The following is a 27,644-nucleotide window of genomic DNA, read 5'->3' as shown; positions in this document are numbered from 1 at the left end:
ACGTTCATTTCCGGGTTCTGTGAAAGTTCTATTCAAGTTCTGTTATTATATCATTGTAGGCTAGGTGCTTGACAAAACTGAAATTAAAACAGAACTTTAAAAAATCTTTCACAGAACTTGAAAATGAACGTTGAAATTTGATGAATTTTTCAAATTCTCCGAAACAACCCGTCCTTAGTCTAACTTCTGAAATTAAATATCTTGGTATATATATAGATCAACATTTTAAATGGAAAAAACAAATTTGTGAACTTGTCAAAAGAATTAGAAAATGTATTTATATATTTATAAGACTTAGAAATATTCTTAGACTATAAAACCTAAAAAGAGTGTACTATGCTATTGTACAATCTATATTACAATATGGTACTATTGGCTGGGGAGGAACTTATAACAATATATTAAATCCACTTAAAATAGTTCAAAGATTGATAATTAAAGTGATATTGAAAAAACCATCCAAATTTTCTACTGAGATTCTCTTTTCAATATTCAATGTACCCACAATAGACAATAAATTTATAAAGAAATACAGTTAAATAACTTACAATTCAATTCATCAGCAAGATATCAAAAAACTATCAAAATCCCAAAACTCAATACAAAGCACACACAAAATACCTATCTCTATCTAGGTATAACATATTTTAACATCTTTCCATTATATCTAAAAAATATTGAAGATATTCAGGAATTTAAAATAAAATTAAAAAATTACCTAAAACTACTATAAAAGTCCATATCTTACTCTTATTATTATTTCCTTCGAATCTTGAAACTGTATTATTGATAAATCTTGCCTATTTCTTACTTATCCCTTTGGTTTTGCAAATATATTGTTTACTTAATAATAAATAATAATACTTGGATGACTTGTATAGCGCCGTTTTTGTGCAAAAACACCTCAAGGGCGCTTGCTTACTTGCTTGATTCCATATAATTGAGCTAGGATTCACTCACCAAACACAAGAGCCTCGTCTCTTTATGGTGAGGAAAAGCTATTATTATTTACCTTTATAACACTGTATAATATGTATAAATTGTATATTTATTGTAAAAAACATACAAATATTAAAAACAAAAATAAAAAAAAATGTTTGTGGGACAAATTGTGCTGTTTTTAAAAAGAGCATGTTTCTACCTGTCACATGTGAGATCTACATATATAAACACTGAAAAAAATGAGTTAGCTAAAGTGTTAAGCTAATTGAAGTTGTGTAACCATCGCCTAAACTTTAGCTACAGTACCTAAACTAATTTATGTGCAGATACCGTCGTTGTTTAGTAAAATGTGCTTGAGCTATTACAACCAAACTTTAATAATAGCACACTAAAGGCTTACTTACCTAAACAAAATAATCGGTTTGGTTAATTAATCTAAAGTAATTTACTAAACCTATTTCACTTTAGTAACTTAAGTTTATGTGTTACTTCCCAAAGTATTTAGCTAAATTTAACTAAACATCTAGTTTGGTTAAATTTTTTGTTCAAATAGCTAAACTGATGTTGGAATATCTAAATTTGATATTTTTACATAACAATTAGTTGCATTGCACATGCACAAACTTGAGCAAAGTATAACAAAACTTTAGTTAAAACAACCGAACACACCGGCTTTTTCGTCGTGTAGCCGCTATGACGCAGTTTTCAGTTCTTAGTTAGTACCAGGGGCATTTAACTAAGCTTTGGCCTCGAAACTCATTTGAAACCGCCACGCCCACCTCAAAATTCTTATAAAAAACGAATAATATGGCTAAAAGCTCAGATCTCATTGGTGAGAACAGAAGGATTGGTTTGATCTCTCGCTCTCTACCATAATGACTCGTGTAACAGAAAGAGATGATGGAATTTTGACGTTTGACAGTTCAAATCATTCAAACAAAATGACAGTGGTTTTTTTTTTTTTTTTTTTTTTTTTTTTTTTTTTTTTTTTTTTTTTTTTTTATATATACAATAATATTATTATTGGGTTTATAAAAACAGTTTATTTTTAAACAAGTTCTGCTGTGTAATTTTTATTACGCGTGTTTATGTTGGACAAACGCTGTTTATGTTGTTTATGTTTAACGCTGTTTATGTTGGACAAACGGGCCGGTCCTTTAACACTAGGTTCAAAGAACATATAAGATCTTTTAAAAATAATAATAAAATACAATCTCAATTTGCCAAACATCTCCTAGATGAAAATCACTCACTTAATGATAATAATAAACCAACTCCGTTGCACGTACAAAATAAAGGCCGTAAACTGAATCTTTTAGAGCAGTTAGAAATTAACAAAAATTCTAATAATCCGAAAGCTATTCTAATTAATGAACAAACCAATATAATTCGTTCACCCCTACTAGATATCTTCAAACCTATTCTCTGTCCACGATAAGAACGACCTGTTGGAGTACCAAATTAGGTTCGTTCTGCGCATACCACCCCCCCGCTCCTTTCCTCCGCCATCGCTCGGCTATCTCCGGCAATCTTCGCTGACAATTCGTTATACGTTAGTGCCTGCGCTTAGAGAAATTAACCCATTCAGACCCTGCTATAAAATGGATGTTCAGCCGATATGTCCGAATTCATTATCACCAATTACGAAAAACAAAAAAGGACAGGTAAACATTATTTATGTGTTATTTGTATGACTATTCGATTTACAACAATGCATTTTTATAATTCAAGGATATAGATAGGTAATATATGTATAAAATTTGTGAATGTTGGTGTTGATCGGTTTTTTTTTATGTTTATAGGTGGTGCACAAACCTCAACGGACAATGATAATAAATATGTATCGAAAAAAAATTTCGGAATATCGATCACATTGTTGATGAACTAGAGGACAATAATGATAATTCGTTAGCTTTTGAAATTTCAAATGAATCATCTGAGGAAAATTAATTTTTTTTTTAATGGCAATGATGATATTTTCAACTTTGGATTGATTTCTTAGCCGATTTGATAAATCTGATGCCTAATAAAGTACAATATATGTATTGTAATACTATCATCATCATTATTTGAATGTATTAAAATGTTTTAATTTTTAATTTTATTTATCGGTAGGAAAATAAATTAAATAATTAATTTATTAAAATAGTGGGTCTGAATGTGTTAACGCTCGACCTTTTAGGAGTGGGGTGAAGGGGCGGAGACATGCGCGTCCACGGGTTGTTCTAATCTTGGACCGAGTATAGTGCAAATACGAGTGCACATTGAAGTACTTAATTATACTATTAAAATAACCCTATGAGTCATCGTTTGGGAATAACTAACATTAAGACATTCAGTCAAATTTAAACATTACACTAATTGGGGAAACTTTGCTAGGGTAATAACCATCAATAATTTCTAACATTTTTACACAGAAATCAATTAAGAAATCAGTAATTGAAATTAAAATACCTACCTAGAAATAATATAAATGTATCGTCTGTAAGTGGGCTACCCACAGTTTGATAATGCCTTTAGAGGGCGAAACAGCTGTCACGCGTAATAATAATTACACAGCAGAACTTGTTTAAAAATAAACTGTTTTTATAAACCCAATAATAATATTATTGTATATATAAAAAAATAAAAAAATAAAATGGAGTTCTACAAATTAAACTTAATAACAATAAATATAGACAGTGGTTTATTTATACACGCGGGTTGTCATTTTCTGCCGAAATACTATCATTTCCGTCGAAAATATTGCGTGTTAAAGTTGTTCGTGATAAAAATACAATATAAGCCAGTATAGTGTTAGCGAGTTACAAACATATTATATTCAACCTACCTACGTAAGTTCAAGTTTAAAGTGAATTAACAGTTTTAGGTTATTCGTTCGGTTTTTTGAACAATGCTTCATACTTGACATTATGTCTTCCTCCACAACGTATAAATGTTATTTATTATATCGATAAACTTATTCATGTTATTGATTAGTGTTATCCTGTATTATCTTATTGTTTTGGTGAAATTAAAGATTTTTAAACATATGTAACCATGAGTTCATGAGGCTGAAAAATGTCGGAATTTTTCGTCGTACTGTCGATGTTTTGGAAATTTTCTTCAGTGTTTTTGCAAATTTCTTGTCATTTTGGGTTTCTACTTCTCAGATTAACAAGTTTCATCTTAAGGAAATGCACTGTAAAAGTTTATTTTCTTAGTCAGATGAACCTTGCCCTTGGAAAACATTTCGACATTTTTCTGCTTCAAGGACATTTTTATTTTTATAATAGTTTTTTTGCGCTAGTGAATGAATAGAGTAGGCTGAGAGCAATTATGTTGTCTATGGTCGCATCTTTTTTTAAATGGCCTTGAGTTTCCTCTACCTTGTCTACTGCTCTGCTCCGCACGGTAGGTACTGCTTGTATATCTGTGGTTAAGTACTGTATAATTCTGTTGGATACAAAAAGCCGGAAGATATCGATCTAGAGAGTGGTATATTTATGGTTAGTACCAGGTTAGTACGCACCGCCACCGCATGTGACGCGTGACGCCATCTTGACATCTGACAGTTCATTTGCGTGATTTGTGTTGTTGTTCTTTTAAAATTTCTGAAGATAAAGTGGATAAAGTTATCAAGCCGTGTTGTGTGAAGGGCTGTAGTGACAGACAGTAAACACAGAGTATATGAGGGTAAATGGGCCTGGTGAATTGATAGAATCGAATACGTATCCTACCCTATAATGGCGAGATATGCGTTAGTTAGCGGCTGCCATTTCTCCATTAAAAACAAAAAGCCCAATGGATCGCTGCGTTTCAAGTTCTGCAATTTCTGCACTGCCACTTTAAATCTACCCGGCATTGGAAGTTATCCAGATTTAAGACAGTATCGCACCCGTTATGACGAAAATACAGGTGTGAATATCCCTTTGTTTGTCTGCAGTGTTCCATGCAATGTGTAACTTAATTTCACCTAAGAATTGAATTTATTTTTAGACCCCATCCGTTTTCCATCAGGACGATGTGATGTCATAAAAGACCATAATTACTTGCAATATGATATGTTTAGTTCACGAACTTTGGTTAACCCGATAAATATGTTTATTTCAGAGCTTGATAACATCTTACCGGGTTTCAGCGGTGTGGTTCCTTCTGCCAAAAAGATCATGGAAAATTATAAAGGTAAACATCTGTTCTATGTTACTTGTTATCCAATATGCAGATCTTTTCTTTCTTTCCTTTGACCACTAAGATCATTTTGTTTTCAGACATCAGTGTTCCTGTTCCTGTGGGACCCAGCTGCAGTAATTCAGTCGCTAAACGAAAACACGCACTGAAAAAAATGAGTTAGCTAAAGTGTTAAGCTAATTGAAGTTGTGTTCCGCCAGGACGGTGCGATGTCTTCAAATACCATAATTACATCATGGAAAATATAAATCCTTCCAAAAGGATCATGCAGAATTGCAGAGGTATAAATCTGTTCTATTTTACTTGAAAAGGAATAATATGCTATGTGTTCACAGACGTTGGTTAACCCGATAAATATGTTTATTCCAGAGCTTAATATCTTACCAGGTACCAGCAGTTTGGTTCCTCCTGTCAAAAGGATCACGGTAGGTAAGATTACATCTGTTCTATGTTACTTGATAAGGAATAATATCGTCGGCTTAAAGTGTAAACCTGCTAAATCCATTTTGACTGTTTTTACGTTTATTATACCATTCAAAAGAGAAAAAAAATACACAAGCTAGGAAAAACAGCTAGTGTCAGTTTTGGCTTTAAATTGACAAAAACGCGTGATAAGTAAAACTGCCAAATCCATTGCGTCAAAAGTCTGCTGCTAAGTCCATCTTAACCGCCTTTCTGTATAGAGTTTTCGATGACAGCACGCGTGCTCTTACAAATAATGACATAATTCGGTGTTACTTGTGCAAACGGAGGATTGAGATATTGCAAAGGTACGTATTTTTTTTTTAAAAGAAGAAGCTCGAGCAGAAAAAGAAGAAGATAAAGCTGAAGAAAGTGTGTTAACGGTTGACTTGCAGGCGGTTCTGATGGCTCCCAAATAAAAAAAAGAGTAGTTTATACTATAGAACAAAGCTCCAAATACACAATCTTGCCTTAATTTAAAGAACAAAGATGGCAATTGCTAATTATGGAATGAAACCGAAGGAGGTTTAAATTCGAAAGAGTTTGCAAGTATATGGGTCAGTTTAATTGAGAACAAGGTTTTACGACAAAATGAACAAGCAAAACCAAATAAAATCATTGTTTATAGCGATGGTTGCACGTATCAAAACATGAATTGTGTAACGACTAATGCATTGCTATTGTCTGCTATAAACCACAACGTATTTAGTGTTATAATATTAGATCTGTATTGGGTAAGGCACACTGTAGGAATAATTTTAAGAACTATTAATACTGAAATACCATTTTTTTAAGTTTGTTATACGAGTAGTTAAGCGCACTTGAAGTGAAATGACACTAAACTGCGCTATATAAATTCCATGTTATTATTATTATTATTATAATCATAAAACAAAAGTTTCTAGAAGTTGGGCACACACAGATGGACTAAAACATCAATTTTAATAAAAAGACAAATAACTTTGTTTACATCACTTTAGTTGTACACAATCAACATTGTTCACGAAACATGTTGATTGTGTACAAATAAAGTGATGTAAACAAAGTTATTTGTCTTTTTACTAAAATAAATAATGCCATCACAAAGTGAAAACCTTTCCGAAGAAGTTTTCTTCGAAAAATTAAAAACATCAATGTTCCTGCGGATTATATATCTATTTGCAGGTCGGCAAGGAAAAACCCTAGACCTTATGATGTAACTTACTTAAACCATACTTTTTTCAAAAGCTTTGATGAAGTAAATTTTTTTAAAAGCATTCGTCCTGGACGTGGTAAAGATGACGCTAAAGTTACTTATATTAGAGCTCTTCAGTACACTCCAAACGGTGACGTATTTTTTAAATTGAGATTCACTGATGTATGGAAAATACTAGCGCAAAGAAAATCACCGACTGTAATTGCATAGCCTTTTGATTCCCTTAGAAATCACTTTCAAACAAAAATAAAAATTACAAAAAGGAAGTTTGAAGACTTACAATATTTAAAAAGCATTTTACCTGAAGACTATCGTTATTATTATGATAATTTACTTCATGACTAGTCACTACTCGTATTAGTAATAATTGAGACTGACTGGTGTGTAATGTGATTTATTTTGATTTTATTTTAGAAATATTCAGGTTACAAACTTTCAACGTGTAACTGTTACTTTATGTTAGAGAGTAAAATATAAAGAGTTCAATATTTTTTTGATAAGAGAGAAATTTTGTTTTTAAGAGAAGCTATTATAATAGAGCATTTAGTTTTAGAATTAAATTACGTGATAATTTTCCAAAGTTATAGAATCTATCAATATTATAATATTGAGACCGAAAAAGGTGTTCCTAATCTATATTAACAAAACGTTGTATTTAGAAACATTACTTTTAATTTTAAAAAAAAATGAAGTAGTTTAATATTAACCTGTCCGGTAGTGAGTTTCTGGAAAGAAAACGGTCCCGCTGGAGGGAGTTTTTTCAACAATCAAAATATAGAAAAAAATAAATGCCACCTCGTAGAGTATAAAAAAATCCTTAGAAACTAGCACGAAAAAAAAAATACTAAGCTATTTAGAAGGAAAAAATAGAAACAATTTTGAAGAAATCGCCAACCATCGAAATCGGAGCAGATTTTTGTTTTTACTTAATAAAAATCAGATTCACTTACCACAATTTTAATGATGCCAAGGGGATCAAGGGGGGAAGAACAACTTTTTTCACACACTTACATATACATATTATTATTTACACTTACACTATTGTATTTTCATTATAAAAATTCAACATAGGTAAACAATGTATAATATGCAGTCAATAATTACGAAAACAAAAACACTAATCTAATGATTATGTACACTATCTTAGGAATTAAATTGTCTTCACTAACTAATACTGCTTTTTCGTATGGTAGTCTTCGAAACATGGATATACGCAAAATGCAAGATTGCAGTCGGTGCACATATATTTCGTGTCACTTCTTTTTTTAGCTCGAACTGCTTTATGTCTACACACATGGCGTTGTCGTTGAGTTCGCTTTCCTTGGGCTGCAGTTTCTGGTACAAGACGGAGAAAATCTTTTCCTAAAAGGCGAGTTGGTTGATCCACTACTCTCCTTCCTCCAGATGATGCCGGCCTTGGCGTGTGATATTTTTCGAACATTTGAGACACTAAGTTTTCCCGGAATTCGTTAAATGATAAAACCTTTTGCGTTTTCAAACGATGCAAAAAGAAAGCATTTAGTGTTCCAATGTCTATCAATCTGAAGAAAATTTTCTTATACCATTTTAGAGAATTCCTGAAACTGCTTGCGAAGCCCAATATGCGGTCCACTTTGTCAACAGCTCCCATATTCTTGGTATAATCTAAAACTACCTCTGGTTTTTATTTTATTTTCTCCCGTGGGGAAGTCAATTTTATCAGTAACAATCATTGCATATGTATGTATGTTACTAAGCATAAGTACATCCCTTTTATCGTGCCATTTCAGCGCCATGAGATTGTTCGAATTCAAAGACTTCATTTCAGTTAGTTGAATCGAATTCATGAATAATGGGCGTAAACTTACCCTGATCCCATTTACGACGATCAACTTTTCTCTTTTTGGATGTTGAACAACTAGGGAGAGTTTCATCCTTATCAGATGTATCAGATTCGTCGGATGAGCTATCCGAATGTGTTGGCAAATCATGAAGATCCTCGTAAACATCTTCATCTTCACTTTCGATTAAAATATCAGCAATGTCTTGTTCATTCAAAGGGTTAACAATTTTTTATAAAAGTAAAATATTTAATTTGAACAAGTTATCAATACGAATCACAAAGTCAAATCACAGTAAAACACTGTCCAAATTATTAATAACCTAAAATAATAAAATGTCAATGAAAATAACAGTATAACGAATAATATTTGATAATAATAATATTTGTTCACAGCACTCAGATTCACTATTGAATTTTGTTCAAACTGTCAAAAACTGTATTCAAACTGAAAACAAACACTGTCGGTACAATATATGTAATAAATATTCACATTCATACACGTGAGGTAATTTTTAATGCAAGATGATTAGGTTATTCAGTGTAAAAAACAAACAAAAACCACAAATTTCACTTCACAAAAGACGTCGCTCGCAATAAAAATGTTGTTTACCACCGACTACCAGACGGTGACGTCACGAAATATTTTAATTGTGAATAACTCCGTTGGTAATGAACCTAAATCGCTAAAAACTTTTGCAAGTTATGACAAATTGAACCTAGATGGAAGTAAATATCGGTTTTATTTTATTTTATTGTATTTCATTTAAACGCCCATAGGGCTTTTACATATAATAATGTACATCTTTATTTTTTTAGTTATACATTTTATATAAAAAAAATACATATAGATTACATATAAAAATGTCAGATTTAGCAAAATATAGGTTACATAAAATATTAGAGTTTGTAAATTAGGTATGATAGAGTGCAAATAAGTGCGACAAAAAATATAAAATTTGCCAAAATCCTCCAAATCAACGATAATGTTAATAAGAAGGTATAAAATTAGTTGATAACAATAGTTTACAAAGTATGTAAAAATAGTTCGCACATACTCCGTTTAAAGTTGGCCAAGTTCAAATTATTGTCAAATACATTTATATTATTTAAGTATTTGTTACCAAGACTGTGTAAACGTTGTATTGGAGAGTGAAAACTATAGTTGGAATGAGATGTATGTATGTAAAATGTTGATATTTGCCTAGTTGTTCGTGTAGGTATGTGTAGATTTATTAAATGCAGGAGTTCACAACAATCGAATTTAGAGTTCAATAATTTTAATAAAAAGGTTAGGTCGTTTATTTTTCTTCTGTTTTCTAATGTCGGAATATTTAAATGATTCAATAATGACTGGTAATTTATGTGTTCTAAAGGGATGTTAAGTTTAAAATTGACGAAGCGTAGAAATTTTCTTTGAATTCTTTCAACATTATGAATATGTACATTGTAGAAGGGTGACCAAACTATGGAGTTATGTTCTATCAGGCTTCTAACAAGGGATATGTATAATAGTTTTATTATTTGTAAAGATTTAAAGTTTTTAATTGTTCTTAATATAAAACCTAATGTTTTCATACCCTTATTCACAGTTTGTTGAATGTGGGCCGTAAAGTCTAGTTTCTCATCCATTATTATGCCAAGATCTCGCATTTCCTTTACTCTTTCTAAATTTGTTTTATTTATTGAATAGCCAAAAAATTGTGATGTTTTTTTTCTGGAAAAGGTCAAAATTTTGCATTTTTCTACATTTAAATATAAATTGTTTTGTGAACACCACTTATTTAGCATGTCTATATTAGATTGAAGAACTTGACAGTCGTTTAATGAGGTTATTTCTTTATATAATTTAATATCGTCGGCGAATAGCAGTACATTGACATTTTCAAAGCAGTTGACTATGTCATTTATAAAAACAAAAAATAAAATTGGGCCAAGATGACTACCTTGCGGTACGCCACTAGTGGCCAAAAATGGTTTAGATAAAAAAGATTTTATTTTAACAAGTAAAGTTCTACCAGATATGTAGCTACTTAACCAGCTTAACATATTTGCTCTGATTCATATAGCATGAAGTTTTTGGATCAGTACTTTGTGAGACACTTTATCAAAGGCTTTCGAAAAATCAGTATATATACAGTCAACTTGTTTATTTTTAGAAAAAGACTCCAATATATAGTTTTGAAACAGTAGTAAATTTGTTGTAGTTGATCTACCTCTAATGAAGCCATGTTGTTTGTCATTTATTAATTTTGTTAGTGTAGGATATATTTCTTCCAAAACTAAAGATTCAAAGATTTTGGGTAATACAGATTGTATGCATATTGGTCGATAGTTTGAAATGTCAGTCTCGTCACCTTTTTTAAATATTGGAATAATATAGCTGGATTTCCAGTAGACGGGAAAATATCCAGAGGATAGTAGGTGGTTAAATAAAATGGTTAGTGGTTTAGACAATACGGAGGAGCACTGTTTTAGGAAAATTGGCGGGATGGTGTCCGGGCCTGCAGACTTGTTTATGTCTAAGGAATTTAATTTTTTTTTGCAAGATTCTTCGGTGATGTAGCAGTCTGTTAGATGTGTGGTTTTTTTGAATGTGTATGAAGGAATATTTTCTTCTAGTGTTTCATCATCATAAACATTTTTAAAGAAGTCAGAAAAAAGATTTACAATGTCTTGCGTATTGTTGGCGTATTTGTCGTCCATGTGCATTTCTGGAGGATAGTCTGTGCTGTCGTTGTTTATTTTTTTAATAAATTTCCAGAGATTGTTCGAGTTTAAGGCTGTGTTCTCGATAGAATTTATATATGTTTTATAACAGATTTTAGAGAGATCTTTGCATTTTTTCCTACTTTCACTGAAATTTGTATAGTCGATTTTCGTCAGAGTTTTTTTGAATTTTTTATGAAGTATTTTTTTTTGTTGTAGTGAGGCTATTAGTTCTGATGAGAAGTAAGTTGGATATGTATGTTTTTTAGGAGTAAATAGTGGTACATATGATTTGATAGTGGTGGAGAATATTGAATATAGATTTTCTAAGGAATCGTCAGTATTAACATCAGACAAAAAAGACCAGTCAACATGCGAAAGATGAGAATTTATAGATTCAAAATCTGCTTTTTTGTAGTTGAGAGTTTTTTCAACGGATTTCGGCTCGACGCCACATATATTTAACTTAATATAAAGAGGGGGGTGATGGTTATCAACAGGTAACAGAGGATCATTACATTTCTCAATGAACAATTTAGGATAATTTGATATTGCTAGATCTAGTAAGCGATCATTTATGTTGTATATAAAGTTATGTTGTAAAAGATTTAAAAAATTTGTCATATCTAAAATCTCACGTGCACGATCATTTTGACTTTCATTAACAATGAAACCACTATCACTTGTTTTCCATTTTAGGTTAGGGAGGTTGTAATCCCCGAGAATAATAATTTTAGAGTTAGGATATTTGTAGAGTAGATTTTCAACGTCTTCGCTGTGGCTTCGATAGTTTCCGGCATCAGATAGTGGCGGTGTGTATAAAGTTGCAATTATTATCTTTTCTACAGTGGTATCAATTTGTACAAATAGTTGTTCGAGTGTATTATTTTTTTGTTTTGAGTTTTCTTGACATCAATTTCTTCTTTATTGCAATTAGTACTCCGCCTCCCCTTGTTTTGGAACTGGATTTAGAGTTTCTATCGCAGCGAAAAATTTTGTAGTTGTTGAGTCCGAGTTCTGTTGATTTTATTTCCGAGTCGAGCCAAGTTTCTGTCAGCACATATACGTCGTAATGGTGTAGCGATATTGTAGAACGTAGTTCATTTAATTTGGTGCGTAGTCCCCGCGCGTTCTGGTAGTATATCTTGAGTTTGCATCGTTTTTTGGCGGTGTTTGCACTATTTTAGGGTTTCCGTTTACATATTTTATAGTAATATCATTTTCGCCATTTGTCTTTCGTTTTTCCAGTTCTTCTCTTAGATTTTTTAGATGTTTTTGTTGAAAAATTGTAGCATCGGGGTATATCCTTGTGTTGTTTTTTAAAAGATGACGTTTACTTAGTAATGTTCTGGATGTTGTGGAGTTATTGAATTCTATTTTAAAGGACCTTGGTTTTTCAACACTTGGTTTTCCAATGCGGTAAACACGTAGCATATCACGGTTTGCGGTATCATCGAGAGCAGAGATTAAAACCGTTACCTTGTTTTTGTCATCTATTAATTTGTTGGCCGCAGTCGTTTCAGTGCTTTCGGGTATATTACAAAGAATGATGTTTTTAGCTCTTTCGCTACGCTCATTAATTTCAGAAATTACCTCGCAAATGTCGAGGTTGTTTTGTGGGGCTGGGATATTTATTCCGATTTCCTTATAAGCCCGTAATTCACCCTCTAGACTAGCAGTTTTATTGGACACCGTTTGCGCCAATCTACCAATAGCTATTAAGAAATGACTTGTAATTGGGGTTAGTTTTGTTATTTGGTCTTTCGTGAACTTATTTGCTGGATCCGTTAAACAGGTATTAAATGCAGCCACAGCATTTTCTACATTTGTTATAAATGATTCGACATCCATTATGGTAAAAATTGGATTGCAAGTAGAAAAAAGGTTATTATTTTTATTTAATTATTTAACTGCAATGGTTTCACTCCCCTGAAAAGTTGGTTTACTCCGAGTACCTATGTAATATGTCTATGAGTACTTATGTAGTTACAATACACTGCGAGACAGTAAGTTTGACAAGGCAGGTAGCAATAATAATCTTCCAGATATTTGCACTGGGTCACTTTTAATTATTATTTTGTTTTTACTTTTGACACTTTAAAATCACTCTTTTTAAAGATGTAAGACCAGTTACACTTTTGGGCAATTGAAGCCACGTTTTAATATACTTTTCGCTGCTTTTGAGTATATAAATTCACTGGTTTTCTATTAATTTGTATAGAGCGAATATTTGATGTGCTCACCGTGTGTTGTTGTTGTAAATATGTTTTCCGGAAGAAATTCAATAATTAATTAATTTTAGGCGCAACCGTACGGGTACGGTCATACTCCTTACGAGGAATTTTTTTCTCACCGTACCTGTACGGTCATACCACCGGACAGGTTAAGAGTGAAAAACTGCCAAATCCTTTATTAATAATGTTACTGCACTACGAAAACCTGTTATATCACAAATATGTTAATTATTAAATAAATACTGAATTTATTAACTCTTCTTTTGATTTATATTATAAAGAATAAAAAAATACACAATACTGTATTAGAACCGTTTCTTAAAATTAATTAAAAAATTTTTAAGAACGTTTTTTGTCTCTCCTGTAAAGTTACCTATTTGGCCGTTAGCAGGTTTACACTCTAAGCCGACGATATTCAAAATTTTGATCATCTAATATGCTGATCGTTTCTTCCTTTCCACTAAGATAATTTTTTTTTCAGACATCAGCGGCAGTAATTTAGCCACACGGAAAAACGTTTCTTCCCTGCGTAAGAATATTTATAGTTTTTTGTTTTACAATCATTATTTTTTTTTCCTTTTGTTTCAATAATGTAATAATTAGCTTGAAATATTGTTTGTTTTCCAGGTAAAAGGAAGAGCATATAAGGTTACATTGGGTCAACCGCAGCTCTTTCTCCCAGGAAGAAGAAAATGCGTTTGGAGATTTTAGGTACCAAGCGGAAGCTGCGGTATGTCCAGCGTAAAAATTGTTATTTAAAGAAACGCCTCTCTATGGCAACTCGTTACAGAAATAGAACCTGCTTGGAAGATTCTCTTTCAAGCTTAAGGTTAAACGCAACGCTTGTTATATTCTACGTGTTCATAGATGGCGTTAATTAAATACTTTTATTAAAATACGCTTTTTCAAAGTATTTCTTTACAATATTAAGAAAAATCATTTGTTTGCGCCCGTATATACGCAATATGAATATGAATCAATAGTTTTGTTCGTTTAAAAACTCAATTCTTTCGAGAAAGGCATACAAATACAATATTGTACCGATTATTCAATCCAATATTGTATTTGCATGCCTTTCTCGATAGAATTGAGTTTTTATATAGACAAAACTATTTATTCATATTCATATTGCGTATATACGGGCGCAAACAAATGATTTTTCTTAATATTGTAAAGAAATACTTTGCAAAAGCGTATTTTAATAAAATTATTTAATTAACGCCATCTATGAACACGTAGAATATAACAAGCGTTGCGTTTAACCTTAAATCTCGTTATAATAATAATAATAATAATTGGATAATTTGTAGAGCGCCGTTTTTGTGAAAAATCACCTCAAGGGCGCTGTACAATTTATTTCCTAGGATCTACATTTGTTATTTAGAAATGATACCAAAACATACTTACCTGGCAAGTCACTTCCAACAAACACACTTATATTAAAAAGTTTATGCTTATAAAAGATAGAACTGCACGCAGAGGACACTATATCAAAAAACACTGGTCGTCGCATGATCTTAAGTCTGCTATAGTTTTTATTTTAATTTAAATGTATTTTAACTGTCTTAATTCATTTTATCACAATCTCTTCATTTTATCACAATTTTATCACAATTCATTTTATCACAATCGTTCTCTCTAAATTCATTTTATCACAATCAAAGCTTAGCCCGGTCAAAAAAAGGGTCGAAGATATAGTCGCGCGGATAAATCTTTGGCACTTGCTGTATATAAGGGAGGACCAAAATGTTATCGATTCTTATCTAAAATTTTTGCATTACCTTCGCCTTTGACCCTGAAAAATGAATTAGCTTCAGTATCTCTAAAACCGGGAATTAATCAAAATTTATTTGAAAATTTAAAATAAACAGCAGTATCTATGCCAGATATTAAAAAATACTGCATTTTAATGTTTCATGAGATGAGTATATTTCCTCATCTCTTCAACGTGCTAAGTGAGGTTCAAAATTCATTCGCAGACTTGGTACACACTTAAAATGTGTTTCTTGCTCATGAATGCTGTATTCATATTATTTTTTGAATAAATTTATGACTAAAACCTCAAATTGAAATATTTAATCATTTAGAACAATATTAGCGACTCAAATGAATATTTAAACCAGAAAAAGATTCGGTCGCAGACTTGGTTTACATTTAAAATGTGTTTTGTGCTTATAAATTTATTTGTGTTTCTTGTTTCTGTCATATTAGTGAAATAAAATAAAAATACTTCACAACATGTAACAAAGTTTTTCATTTTTCTGATAAACAGAGAAATTTTAACATTCAATACTGTCGTAGAAAAGTACAAAGACACATACAGGCAGCGCCGAAAAGAATGTGCCAAATCAGGACACAAACAACTTTTACTATATTTAAGAAAAAATTATTGTAAAAAATTATAATATAAATGTGTATATGATCAAACGTGTTTTCTTTTTTGAGGCTTTGCTGGTAGCTGGAAATAATATTTTGAGAGACAATTCTTAACAAAATAAATTTTATGTGAATGAGGTTTTTAATAAGTACATTCTAGTCTTACAAAACATAATATTTATTTATTTAGGTTTTATCTCTCAAAAGGGTTGAAATAAACTACCTGCAACTCATAGTATTTAACCCATGATTCTGAATCAATTCTTGGAGTTGATGGTGGTTACATTTACACCCTGTATTGTTTTCAGCTAAACTGCAAAGCTGCACTTCCTATTTAATATAGATAATCTTACCAAAAAGCTAAGCTACAGTACCTAAAGCTAGCTAGCAGTAGAGAGCTAAAACACCTATATCGGTAGGGCTATTCCAACCGAAGTTTAGTTAATCAACCTAACCATTTCGGAATATTAACTAAATAATAAGGTTACTACATCTAAACAGTTATGTTTTTCTAACCAAACACTACAAAATGGTTTAGGTATATATTTTTTAGTTTAGGTAACACAACTAAACACAGAAAGCTGTCTCAACCGATTAGTTTAGCTAGAATATCTGAATCGTTAGCTGTCAAAAATACAGTTTAGGTAACACAACTAAACACAAAGCTGTCTCAACCGATTAGTTTAGCTAGAATATCTGAATCGTTAGCTGTCAAAAATACAGTTTAGGTAACACAACTAAACACAAAGCTGTCTCAACCGATTAGTTTAGCTAGAATATCTGAATCGTTAGCTGTCATAAATACAGTTTAGGTAACACAACTAAACACAAAGCTGTCTCAACCGATTAGTTCAGCTAGAATATCTGAATCGTTAAGCTGTCATAAATACAGTTTAGGTAACACAACTAAACACAGAAAGCTGTCTCAACCGATTAGTTTAGCTAGAATATCTGAATCGTTAAGCTGTCATAAATACAGTTTAGGTAACACAACTAAACACAGAAAGCTGTCTCAACCGATTAGTTTAGCTAGAATGTCTGAATCGTTAGGCTGTCATAAATAAACTGCTGTTTAGCAAACAGTAGCTAAAAGTTCGGCAGTCACCACAGCAACTAAACTGTTTAGTAGATAATTACTGAAAATTTTGTAAATAGTACCTAAACATTTCTTTCAGTGAAACACACGCGTATTCGAATGCAACGTTGTGTCAAAATGTAAAAGCAATCGGTGAAAAACTTTCGGAGATTTAGGATTTTGAACAAACGAACATTTACTTATGTATATATATATATATAGATTTCGATAGGTGTATCAGGAATCAGGGCGTTTATTTATTTCTAATATAGGTGTATCAAGACGTATATTTATTTCAAGTATAGGTGTATCAGGACGTATATTTGTTTCAAGTATAGGTGTATCAGAACGTATATTTGTTTCAAGTATAGGTGTATCGGGAGGTATATTTGTTTCAAATATAGGTGTATCAGGACGTATATTTGTTTCAAATATAGGTGTATCAGGACGTCTATTTGTTTCAAACATAGGTGTTGTATCAGGACGTATAGTTTTGCTGTCCTCCGGTGACATTTTTGTTTCACATCTCGTAATTAGCTAAACCGTGTACTACAAGTGGATCAATTATAAAAGAAATGTAACTTACCCAGAACAAGATGAAGTTTGGAGTCTGTTTGGAATGCGTAGTGAAGAGTTACTAAGAAGGGGCATTGCCTTATAGCTTCTAGGACCTGTAACGAAGAATAATACAATGAGTTAATTTAAAACTCACAAAATCAAAATTTCCCTAGATTTTCCCGAAGGAGGGTGGGGAATTTCAGAGAATAATTCCCCCACCATATTTGAGCATCCTTGGGAGGGGGGTGGCCATAGAATTTCAGAGAAAAATTTCCCCGTTTTTCCCTATATTTTGTGTTTTTTTTTTTCCCTAAATAAGTTTTTCTCTATAACATCTAGGGAAATTTCCCTAGATATAACATCACTGGTTGGCGCGTAACTGAAAAGAAAACTGTTTTGTGGGCAAGAATCTTCTCTATCTATCTGTATAAACTCTGTGGAAGCGTGGATTTATTTTTTATATTAACATTTACAGTTTTATTCCGAACGTTCGAAATCAGAGGAAAACTACTGTTTACAATTCTAAAAACTCTATCTGAGTCCGAGCAACGCCGGGATTTCCGCTAGTTTATGATAAATATAGTATAGAAACATCAAGATTCAGAATGCAGCCGTACGCATGTCGTAATTAAACTCTCTAATAACGAAGGAACGCTGGAAAACACGTCCGTTCGCTTCGAGAGTTGGCGTGCAACTGAATAAAATACTGTAATGTGTAAGGTAAAGTGGGAGGGCGACAAACCTGTCTCTCGGTCTTCGTGTGCTCAGCAGTTTTCTTCTTCATGACTATGATGCCCTTCCTGAGGATTTTCATGGCGTACAGGCAGCCCTTATCAGCTCCAGTTGTCTTTCTGACGAGGAACACCTTGCCGTAAGCTGACAGAACAAAAACACAACGATTAGAATGGTGACGGGATAACTCATCAAAATGACAATTCAATAAAAAGTGCTATAAAGTGATGAAACAAAAACTAGTTTAAATATGTTACATATGTAACTATCATATGCCGCCAAAACGATCGTAATCTGACGGGGTACGCGTGACGTCATGTACCTATGTTTTGTCGGTTAACAGAAAGGTCCAACTTAAAAATCTAACAAGATTTTCAAAAAACGAATGAATTCTTTTGAAATAATACAGTGGTAATGCGGTTACGCTGGTTACGCAGCGCATCTTTGTCCGCATTCTATTTCACGCCGCCGACCGACCAGTGAGGTAGCGGTTTAAGATCTGTCAGAATCCACAGACCAATCAATTAATAAAACCGGACCGCATAAACCTTTACAAATAAAAGAAAGAGACCTGCTTATTCTAGACAGCGAAAAATACCTTGGCTTACATATTGATAAACCTCTCACATTTAAACAACACGTAGAAACATTAAAATGATGGCCGGCATAGTCCAGTGGTAACGCATTGGACTGCCATTCCGAAGGTCCCGGGTTCGAACCCGGCGTGCGCAAATAAATTTTATTTGATTAATTTGTCTTATTTCACAATTAATTAATTAAAATAACATATAGTATATTTGCGGCACGTTCCAGAGTGGAAGATACTACCAGTATCGCCCTGGTGTAAGACCACCATTCAGAATTGAAACGTTGCTCCAAATGGCTTTAGCCGTGTTTTGACTAAATCTGAATAGCCAGGTACTTCCCCACCTTCCTCTTTCTCTTCCCCACTTACCTTCAGCCTCACAACATCCCCCAATTGGGGATGCCATAGTCTCACTGGCTCCAGACGGGAGCAGTTGGGACTCTTGTGAGGTATCCATTATTAAAAGCAAAAATCATCCCACTAATTGATGTATTTGGTAGAATTGCCCATCTCCTACCAACGGAGATAAAGAGGGGCTTATACTTTAGTTAAATCCAGTCCCATCTAAATTATTTAATAGAAATATGGAGAAACACATACGTTACATATCTAAATAATTTACAAACAATACAGAACAAAGTTATTAAAAAAACTTTTCAATTATAACCCGGAGAAATGAAACTCTTGAAAATAAGAAAGTTGTACGAATACAACATACGCTTCCTATTCTACAAAATCCAAAATGGACTTATACACACAAACACAACATTTAAAGAAACGTCACAAGTACACGAACATTATACTAGGCAACACAACAAATTGTACACACATGCTGTAAGGAATGAAAGTGGCAAAAGAGGCATTAGCCACGAGGGTGTACAAATATACAATCTCCTTCCAGATAACCTTAAAACGGAGAGTATAAATGTATTTAAAAAAATATATCTTAAGTTATCAGAAAAAATTAGAAAACTACTTGCATGTAGGTACTTATTTGAGTTAAGAAAGTGAAAAGTAAAATTTATTTTAACTTAATAAATAAATTTCAAAAAATTAAAAAAAACCCTCACCTCGCTCCTAACTGTCCAACACCTCCTGATTTTTTTATGTTTTAAGTTGTAAAAAAATGACAATAAGTCAAGTACGGTGTCAAGAGCTGTATAAAAACATGTTTTAAGCCATAATTTTTTTTTTCAAGTTCCTTTGATTGGGGATGCCATAGTCCCACTACACTACCTCTGAAGTCTATGCTATGGCTGTTGTGCGCTATTTTAATTTCGCAGTGGCATCACCTTGTGGCAACGGATTTCAATCGACTTCATTTGGCTACTATCAAATCTAAAATTCCCGCGCTGTAAAATAAACACGTTGGATTGGAGGGGTTCCAGACAATCCAGACATGCTGAGAATGGGAAGAGTTGCGAGACTGAGGGGTACAGATGGGGGATGATGGAATAATGTTTTAGGGGTGGCTTTTTGGAAGGTTTTTTTAAATAGGGGGTGGGGGAAACGAGGTCAAATAAGGGCAGACGGGAGACAGCAGTCGGCCTTACAGAGGTACAAACTCCATACACGCGGAATTGGGAATTACAAACCAATGGACCGCGAGTCACAGAATTGAAAAATTAACAGAATTTGAATTGAACTTACACAGAACTTGAATTGAACTTTCACAGAACTCGAATTGAACTTTCACAGAACTGAATTGAACTTTCACAGAACTTGAAAATTAGGTGAATTCTTAAAATTCTGTAAAACATTTGGACCATTTACTACTAAGGGTATCTATGGCAAACGGCGAATATTTAATTTGTATACAATTCTACAGTCTTATTTCGACATTGATGAAATTTTGCACACTTATCCTTCAAAACAAGAGGAAGGTGCGTAAAGAGAAAAAAATTACCAAGGCTGAGAATAGAACCAACTGCTTGGAAGCTTTGGGAATTCATGGGGATTTATATAGATGGTTAGTCTCCTATCTTAATGGGCGCACTCAGGGAGTAACAATAAATGGCTTCATCTCTGAGATTGTAAATATACCCTCAGGTGTGCCCCAAGGATCTCACCTGGGACCGTTACTGTTTACAATTTTCATCAACGACATTATAAAATGCTTTAATTATGCAAATGTTCTACTTTTCGCTGATGATATGAAAATATTCCTGCCTATTAATTCTATAATTGACTGCTTTAAACTACAAGAAGATCTGTATAGGCTTAATGATTATTGTATCCGCAATCATCTCAACATGAACACTTCTAAATGTTATGTAATTACCTTCACTAGAAATAAAATTAAATTTGGTTAGTTTTTAGATTCTCACGGCCAAAAGCATTTTTGTTGTTTGTTTTTGGGGTGTTATGCCGTGTTGCGCTAACTCCTTCTTTAGCCGACGTTTCGGACAGCGTTGCAGTGTCCATCATCAGGGCAGATCCGGTAGATCCGAAGATGCGAAGATGATCTGCCCTGATGATGGACACTGCAACGCTGTCCGAAACGTCGGCTAAAGAAGGAGTTAGCGCAACACGGCATAACACCCCAAAAACAAACAACAAAAATTAAATTTGACCATAATTATCATATAGCTGGCCAACTACTCAAAAAAGTTACACAAATTCGTGATCTAGGTGTTATACTTGACAGTAAACTTACATTTGAGGCTCATATTGATATGATTGTTAAGAAAGCCCTTAGAATGCTAGGATTCTTATTCCGTATTGGAAAAGAATTTAATAATATCATAACACTTAAAATATTGTATTTTTCTTATATTCGCAGTCATCTTGAATTCGCTTCTCCCATATGGAATCCTCAATATAATGTGCAACAGTGTGCAATATAATTGTGAATGAGGAATACTTGGAGCAGGTGGATGAGTTTGTGTATCTAGGAAGTATGTTCTAGAGAGATGGGAAGGCTGACAGAGATATTGAAAGAAGGGTAAATGCAGGTAATTCCGTTAATGGAGGACTGAACGCCGTTGGCGCTAACAAAAAATTGTCCAAAGAAGCGAAGTTAGCAGTCCACAACGGAGTGCTGGTACCTACCTTGATGTATGGAAGTGAGGCATGGAACTGGCAAAGAAAGGATGAAAGTAGATTGAATGCTGTTGAAATGAGATCCCTGAGGCGTATGTGTGGTAAAACCATGTTTGATCGTGTGAGGAATGTGGAGATCCGCAAAGAGTGCAAGGCGGATGTAAGCGTAATGAGTAAGATTAAGAAAGGGACGCTTAGATGGTTTGGGCATGTAGAGCGAATGAGCGAAGATAGGAGTGTAAGGAGGATATATGATGCAAATGCGAATGGTAGCAGAAGTCGGGGACGCCCGAGGAAGACATGGCACGATCAAGTGAATCAGATACTCGAGTCGGGCCATGTCAAGAGTCAGAATAATAGAAGAGTATGTATGAGACGATGTATGAATGTGAATGAGGCAAGGAGTGTGTGCCAAGACCGAGTTGTTTGGCGGTCCGTCCTCTCTGCCTACCCCTGCGGGGAAACGGCGTGATGGTTAGTTAGTTAGTTAGTTTAAATGTTCTACTAATATCAGACAAAATGCGTTTATATTCAGAGCCTGTAGTATATTTAATAAGAATTTTAATGATATGGACATATTCACAAGTAATTTAGGAACCTTTAAAAGATATGTAATAACTAACATTAAATAATTTTAAATATTCTACTGGAAGTTATCATGTTATTGCTTTGAATCTTTTCCAGTTACCTTCCAATTTATACTCATGTGTTCAATTTAGTTGTAGGTATACATTTATTATATTGTTATTATTGCTATTGTGTAGTACTTTTATTGATTGCTGCTGTGTTGAAATTTTACAATACATTATGTTTTGAATTTTAGCTGGTTATTAGTATATCAGTTAAATTTAAATTTTTGAAATTTAGCTGGTTATTAGTATATCAGTTAACTTTAAATTTTAATTTATTTGTGTTCCTAGATCTGTTATTATTTTTTATTTATTATTTACAATTTTGTATTTTTTGTAAATTTCTCAGGCCACGGGTACAGAACCCTTTTTAAACTTCCGATTTAGTTGTCCGGGTTAAATCTTCCCCAAAGGAAAAACTTAACCCTTCCACTCACTTTTCCACAAATGATCATCTAGTCAATCAACATTATGTAAGTGCATTATATAAGCAAAATAAATACAAAACAATACAAGAACAACACGTCAACTCACCAGAGATCAAATGGGAAAATAATTCACCGACTCCAGATATTTTCATATCAGAGGGTTCGGCTCGGTAGAACTTCTAACAGGGCCTATAAATCCTACTGATCCCTCAACATAAATATTTAAAAAACGTTTGTTATCCTACATGTATTCAAAATGACCGACTTTTGCATCTTTATATATAATTTTTTGATAGATCTAATACGCCTAAATTTTTAATATTAGAGAGCTAGGTATAATGCCAGTAGCCGAAATAACGAATGGTAATATTTTTATAGTCCGAGAATGCCAAATTCTTTTTATTTCATTTCCTAAATCTGTGTATTTTCTTATTTTTTCACTAACCGATTTTTGAATATTACAGGAATTTGGAATAGCGACATCAATGATATAAGTTATTTTTTTAATTTTGTCATGTAAAACTATATCGGGTCTATTATGACTAATTGCTCGGTCTGTTAGTATAGTTTTATCATAATATATTTTATAAAATTCGTTTTCTAAGAATGAGTTTGGTTCGTATTCATAATATGGTACTACATTACGGCAGTCAATCAAGTTATGTTTAATTACCAAATTTTGGTGAATTATTTTTAAAACTTGATTGTGCCTAAATGTATACTCGGACGGTGCTAATATAAAACATCCCGATATAATATGTTCTATAGTTTCCGGAAAAGCCAAACATTTTCTACACAAATCATCAATTTGATTTGTATCTTTGATTATATGCTTTCTATAATTTTTAGTATTAATGACTCTATCCTGAATGGCAAGCATAAATCCTTCTATTTCTGCGCTCAACTCTCCAATACTCAACCATTTGTTTGACGAAATTTTGTCAACATACGTTTGGTTGAGATAATTGAAGTGTTTTGCGTATAAAATTTTATTTGACCAGGAATCTAATAATTCCTGGTTGGGATTTATAAAAATGTTGGCATTCTCATCGTATAGATTTAAAGGTGTAATATTTCTATCTGCCTTGCAAATTATTTTGTGCATTTCTGAGCTATGAGCTTTCATATGGAAAAAAGTTCTTAGCATTTCTACCTGATTATGTTTCAAAGAAGTTATTTTGACTATACCTCTACCTCCTAAATTTCTAGGTAAATTAACTCGTTCTATAGCTGAATTTGGATGATGGCAATTAAACTTTGTTAGCGTAGTTCTAATTAATCTTTCTAAGTTATCTAAATCTGTATTAGACCATTTAATTATGCCAAATGAGTACGTTAATAGAGGTATTGCCCAAGTATTTATTGCTTTTACTAAATTTTTAGTAGATAGGTTGCATTTTAAAATTTTCCTGATCCTAGTTTGAAATTTAATCCTAATAACATTTTTAATACTACTATGGTCTAATCTATTTGATTGTGGGTATCCTAAATACTTATAAACCTCATCCCTTTTCATACTAGTAATTTGGAAATTTCTAAATATACTCTCGTCCCCATTTACAATTTTGCCTTTCTCTATATGGATCGTTCTACATTTATCTAAACCAAAAGTCATTTTGATATCATCTGAAAAGTTTTTAACTACCTCGATCATTTTCTCTAAATTTTGTTCAGAATTCGAAAATAATTTTATGTCATCCATATATAATAAACGCGAAATTGTACTACTCTCCCTTGTATTACCCTTAACTTTTATTCCAAACTTGCTTTTAATTAACATTTTAGATAGAGGATTCAATGCTAAGCAAAACCAAAGAGGACTCAATGAGTCTCCTTGAAAAATTCCTCTTTTAATTGAAATGCCCGGTATTACTATTTTCTTACCTTTTAAATTGATAAGTAAATTGGTATTCCAAAAGGACATAATATTTTCCAAAAAGCTAATAATAATGGGGTTAATTTTATATATTTAATACTTTGATCAGCCACGAGTGCGGGACACTATCGAAAGCCTTTTGGTAGTCTATATAGCAAGTATGTAAATTACGTTTTCGAGTTTGAATCTGTTTTAGAATTACAGAATCAATAACTAATTGTTTTTCAAAACAAGCAAACACATTGTGACTTGACATTTTAAATAATAAAAAGGGAAACACTTAGTTCAAAGTCACTTTATTGAAATTTTTAACGTCTACCGGTTTCGGTACCTCCGTACCATCATCAGGACAGTTATAAAAATACTAACAAATACAGAATAATACACATATATATAAACAAATAGTTGAGAGAGAAAGAGATAAAAAACAGAGAGAGACAGTATCAGTTGTGGGCGGGAAGTGGGGGAGGGGAGTTAGGGATAACAGGAAACATATTTATTATAGGGCTGAACGTTAAATTTAATTGATTATTGATAATTTCAGCCTTTGAATTGACTGATTTTTTTTATTTCCAACGCTTCCAAGTTGTTAAGTCGTAAACCTATCTCATTTTTGTGAAGGACTTTAATACCCGTGTCACGGTTGAAAGTGTGATCTTTATTAATTAGATGTTCTGCAAATTCTGAAAATCCCGAACTGGTTAGACATCTTAGGTGTTCTTTTATTCTAGTTTCTACATTGCGTGATGTTTGCCCTATGTAGAATGCTGGGCAATCATTACAACTAATTTTATATACGCCTGAGTGGCTAAGAACATCTTCTCTATCTTTGGCATTAATTAAAATTTTTCCTAGATTATTATTAGTATAATACGCTGGTTTAATTTCTGGTTTGACTAATTGTTCTTTACATCCCATATGTTTACTGCGACAACCTTTTTGTTGTTCAGATAAAATATTTTTTTCATGAAAATGTATAATAAATATATATAATAAATTTTCATGTATATATATAAATGAGTATATATTAAATCTGTCAAGCAAGAGGTTAATATTTTGTATATTGTCGGTAAACATGTAATGGGTCTGTACTGAGAGGGATTATTAATATTTTCGCTTTTGGGCAACATATAAGTAATGCCCTTAGTTAGAAAATTTGGAAAATTTTGTGGTTGACTGACAAATTTTGAAAGATTTTTTGCCAAAAGAGGATGTAAAGTAGTTAGACGTTTGTACCAAAAATTATGTATCCAATCGCAACCCGTGGCTTTCCAATTATGAGTATTTTTAATAATTTTGGTTAATAATTCAACCGATATATTAGAAAAACTCATTTGTTCAATGCCTGAAAAATTGAGTTCTTCATTTTCTATCCAGGGACTTGACTCGTTATGTTTTATATCTTTAATCCAAATTTTAGTCCAAAAATCGCGCATATATGATTCAGATGGCAACGGAATATTATTATTCGAAATAATATTTTGTTTATCGTCAAGTTTGGAATAAAATATTTTTTCATTTTTATGGAATAATCTGTTACTAGCAGTTAAAAACCCGCTCCGCGGGTTTTTGCTGCTAGGCCCTGCGGGCGGCACTTGGTTGGGCTGCGCCCAGTTTAAGTGATACTAACAACAGTTACATTTAATAGATAGATATTAGGTCATTCACAGAGAGAGGGTGAGTATATATTGTTAAAACACGGAACAGGAAGGAGTTAATGAATAATAACATGCTCAATTTAGGCATAATAAGAATGACAGTTGTTTGAATAAATGAAATTTTACGTATTTTTGATGGATTATTTCAAATGAAACACTATTATTGACTACATGTCTACAACTGATATTAACTGTTATGGTACCTAATATAATTTGCTCATAGGAGACTTGCAGTGCTTAAATATGTGTTACAACCGTCAATGTCTATAAGTTGAATCAATATCGTATAGTTTGTCACAACAATTAAAGATAGTTACAACAAAGTTGACTGAAATAATACATTATTACATATTGATTAATTGTACCCGTGTTTATGGATAAAAGGAGGGTAATTGTGCAATGTGATTAGCAGTCGGTTTAATTAAAAGGTGTGAATTTTACTCCAACTGGTGGTAATTCTTTACCTAAAACTGTTACTGTATCTAATAAAGTTTAAAGTTAGATTATATATACACCTTCATCAGGAGAGTAAAAATCTATATATAAAGGTAGATTATTACAATATAGCGCCCCTGAGGTGATATCTATAGTATGTAGTGTTCGCGCTTAGAAGCTGCGGACACGCATCTATTTAAGCTCCCAGATTTAAATTCTCCTAGAAGGGTAGTTCTTATACTAGTGTTCTTAAAGTGTGTCCTTATAAGTGAAATATGCCAAATTATGTGTTTTTTATGTTAAAATAATTGTATAGTGTAAATTCTGATAGATATGACATTTTCAAATATTGAATGTCAAAGTTTTATTCAAAAACTTTTTAGCAGACATAGTTTGTTGAATGGTGGAGTGCAAGTTCACAGATGCATGCCACATGTTTTCTGCTGGGACGGTTCGATGACCGATATAAGGGTACGTTGTATTTTTTGTGTGAACTTTCGAAATGGGTCGCAAGGGTCATAAATCATGATAAGATATACTTTGGACGAATTGTGTGCTTTACGACCCTTGCCAGTTAAAAACAATATTAATAGTGATAATGGCAGTGATAATGACAAAAACCATAGTAATAATGATAATAACAATAGTGTACTATTTCCCCGACGTAAGGGAAGAAAACGAGGGTGTAGAGCCGGGAGGAAGGTTAAGCTAGTTAAAA

General features: G+C 32.6%; 1 protein-coding gene across 1 annotated transcript in view; it reads right to left on the bottom strand.

Moving 5' to 3' along the window:
• Positions 1–27,644, bottom strand: part of LOC149409063 (ribosomal protein S6 kinase alpha-5-like) — a 294,002-nt gene that overhangs the window by 209,919 nt on the left and 56,439 nt on the right. Inside the window, exons 3-4 of the mRNA XM_089650188.1 lie at positions 18,283–18,416; positions 17,569–17,653 (exon numbers count right to left, since the gene is read on the bottom strand). Of these exons, the coding sequence (XP_089506314.1) occupies positions 17,569–17,653; positions 18,283–18,416 (219 nt within the window). The remainder of the gene's footprint in view (positions 1–17,568; positions 17,654–18,282; positions 18,417–27,644) is intronic.

Source organism: Hesperophylax consimilis, unplaced genomic scaffold (genome assembly GCF_061612785.1).
Source record: "Hesperophylax consimilis isolate HC1 unplaced genomic scaffold, BYU_Hcon_1.0 scaffold_37, whole genome shotgun sequence".
Taxonomy (NCBI): Eukaryota; Metazoa; Arthropoda; class Insecta; order Trichoptera; family Limnephilidae; genus Hesperophylax; species Hesperophylax consimilis.
This window is presented reverse-complemented; position numbering and strand designations above follow the sequence as displayed.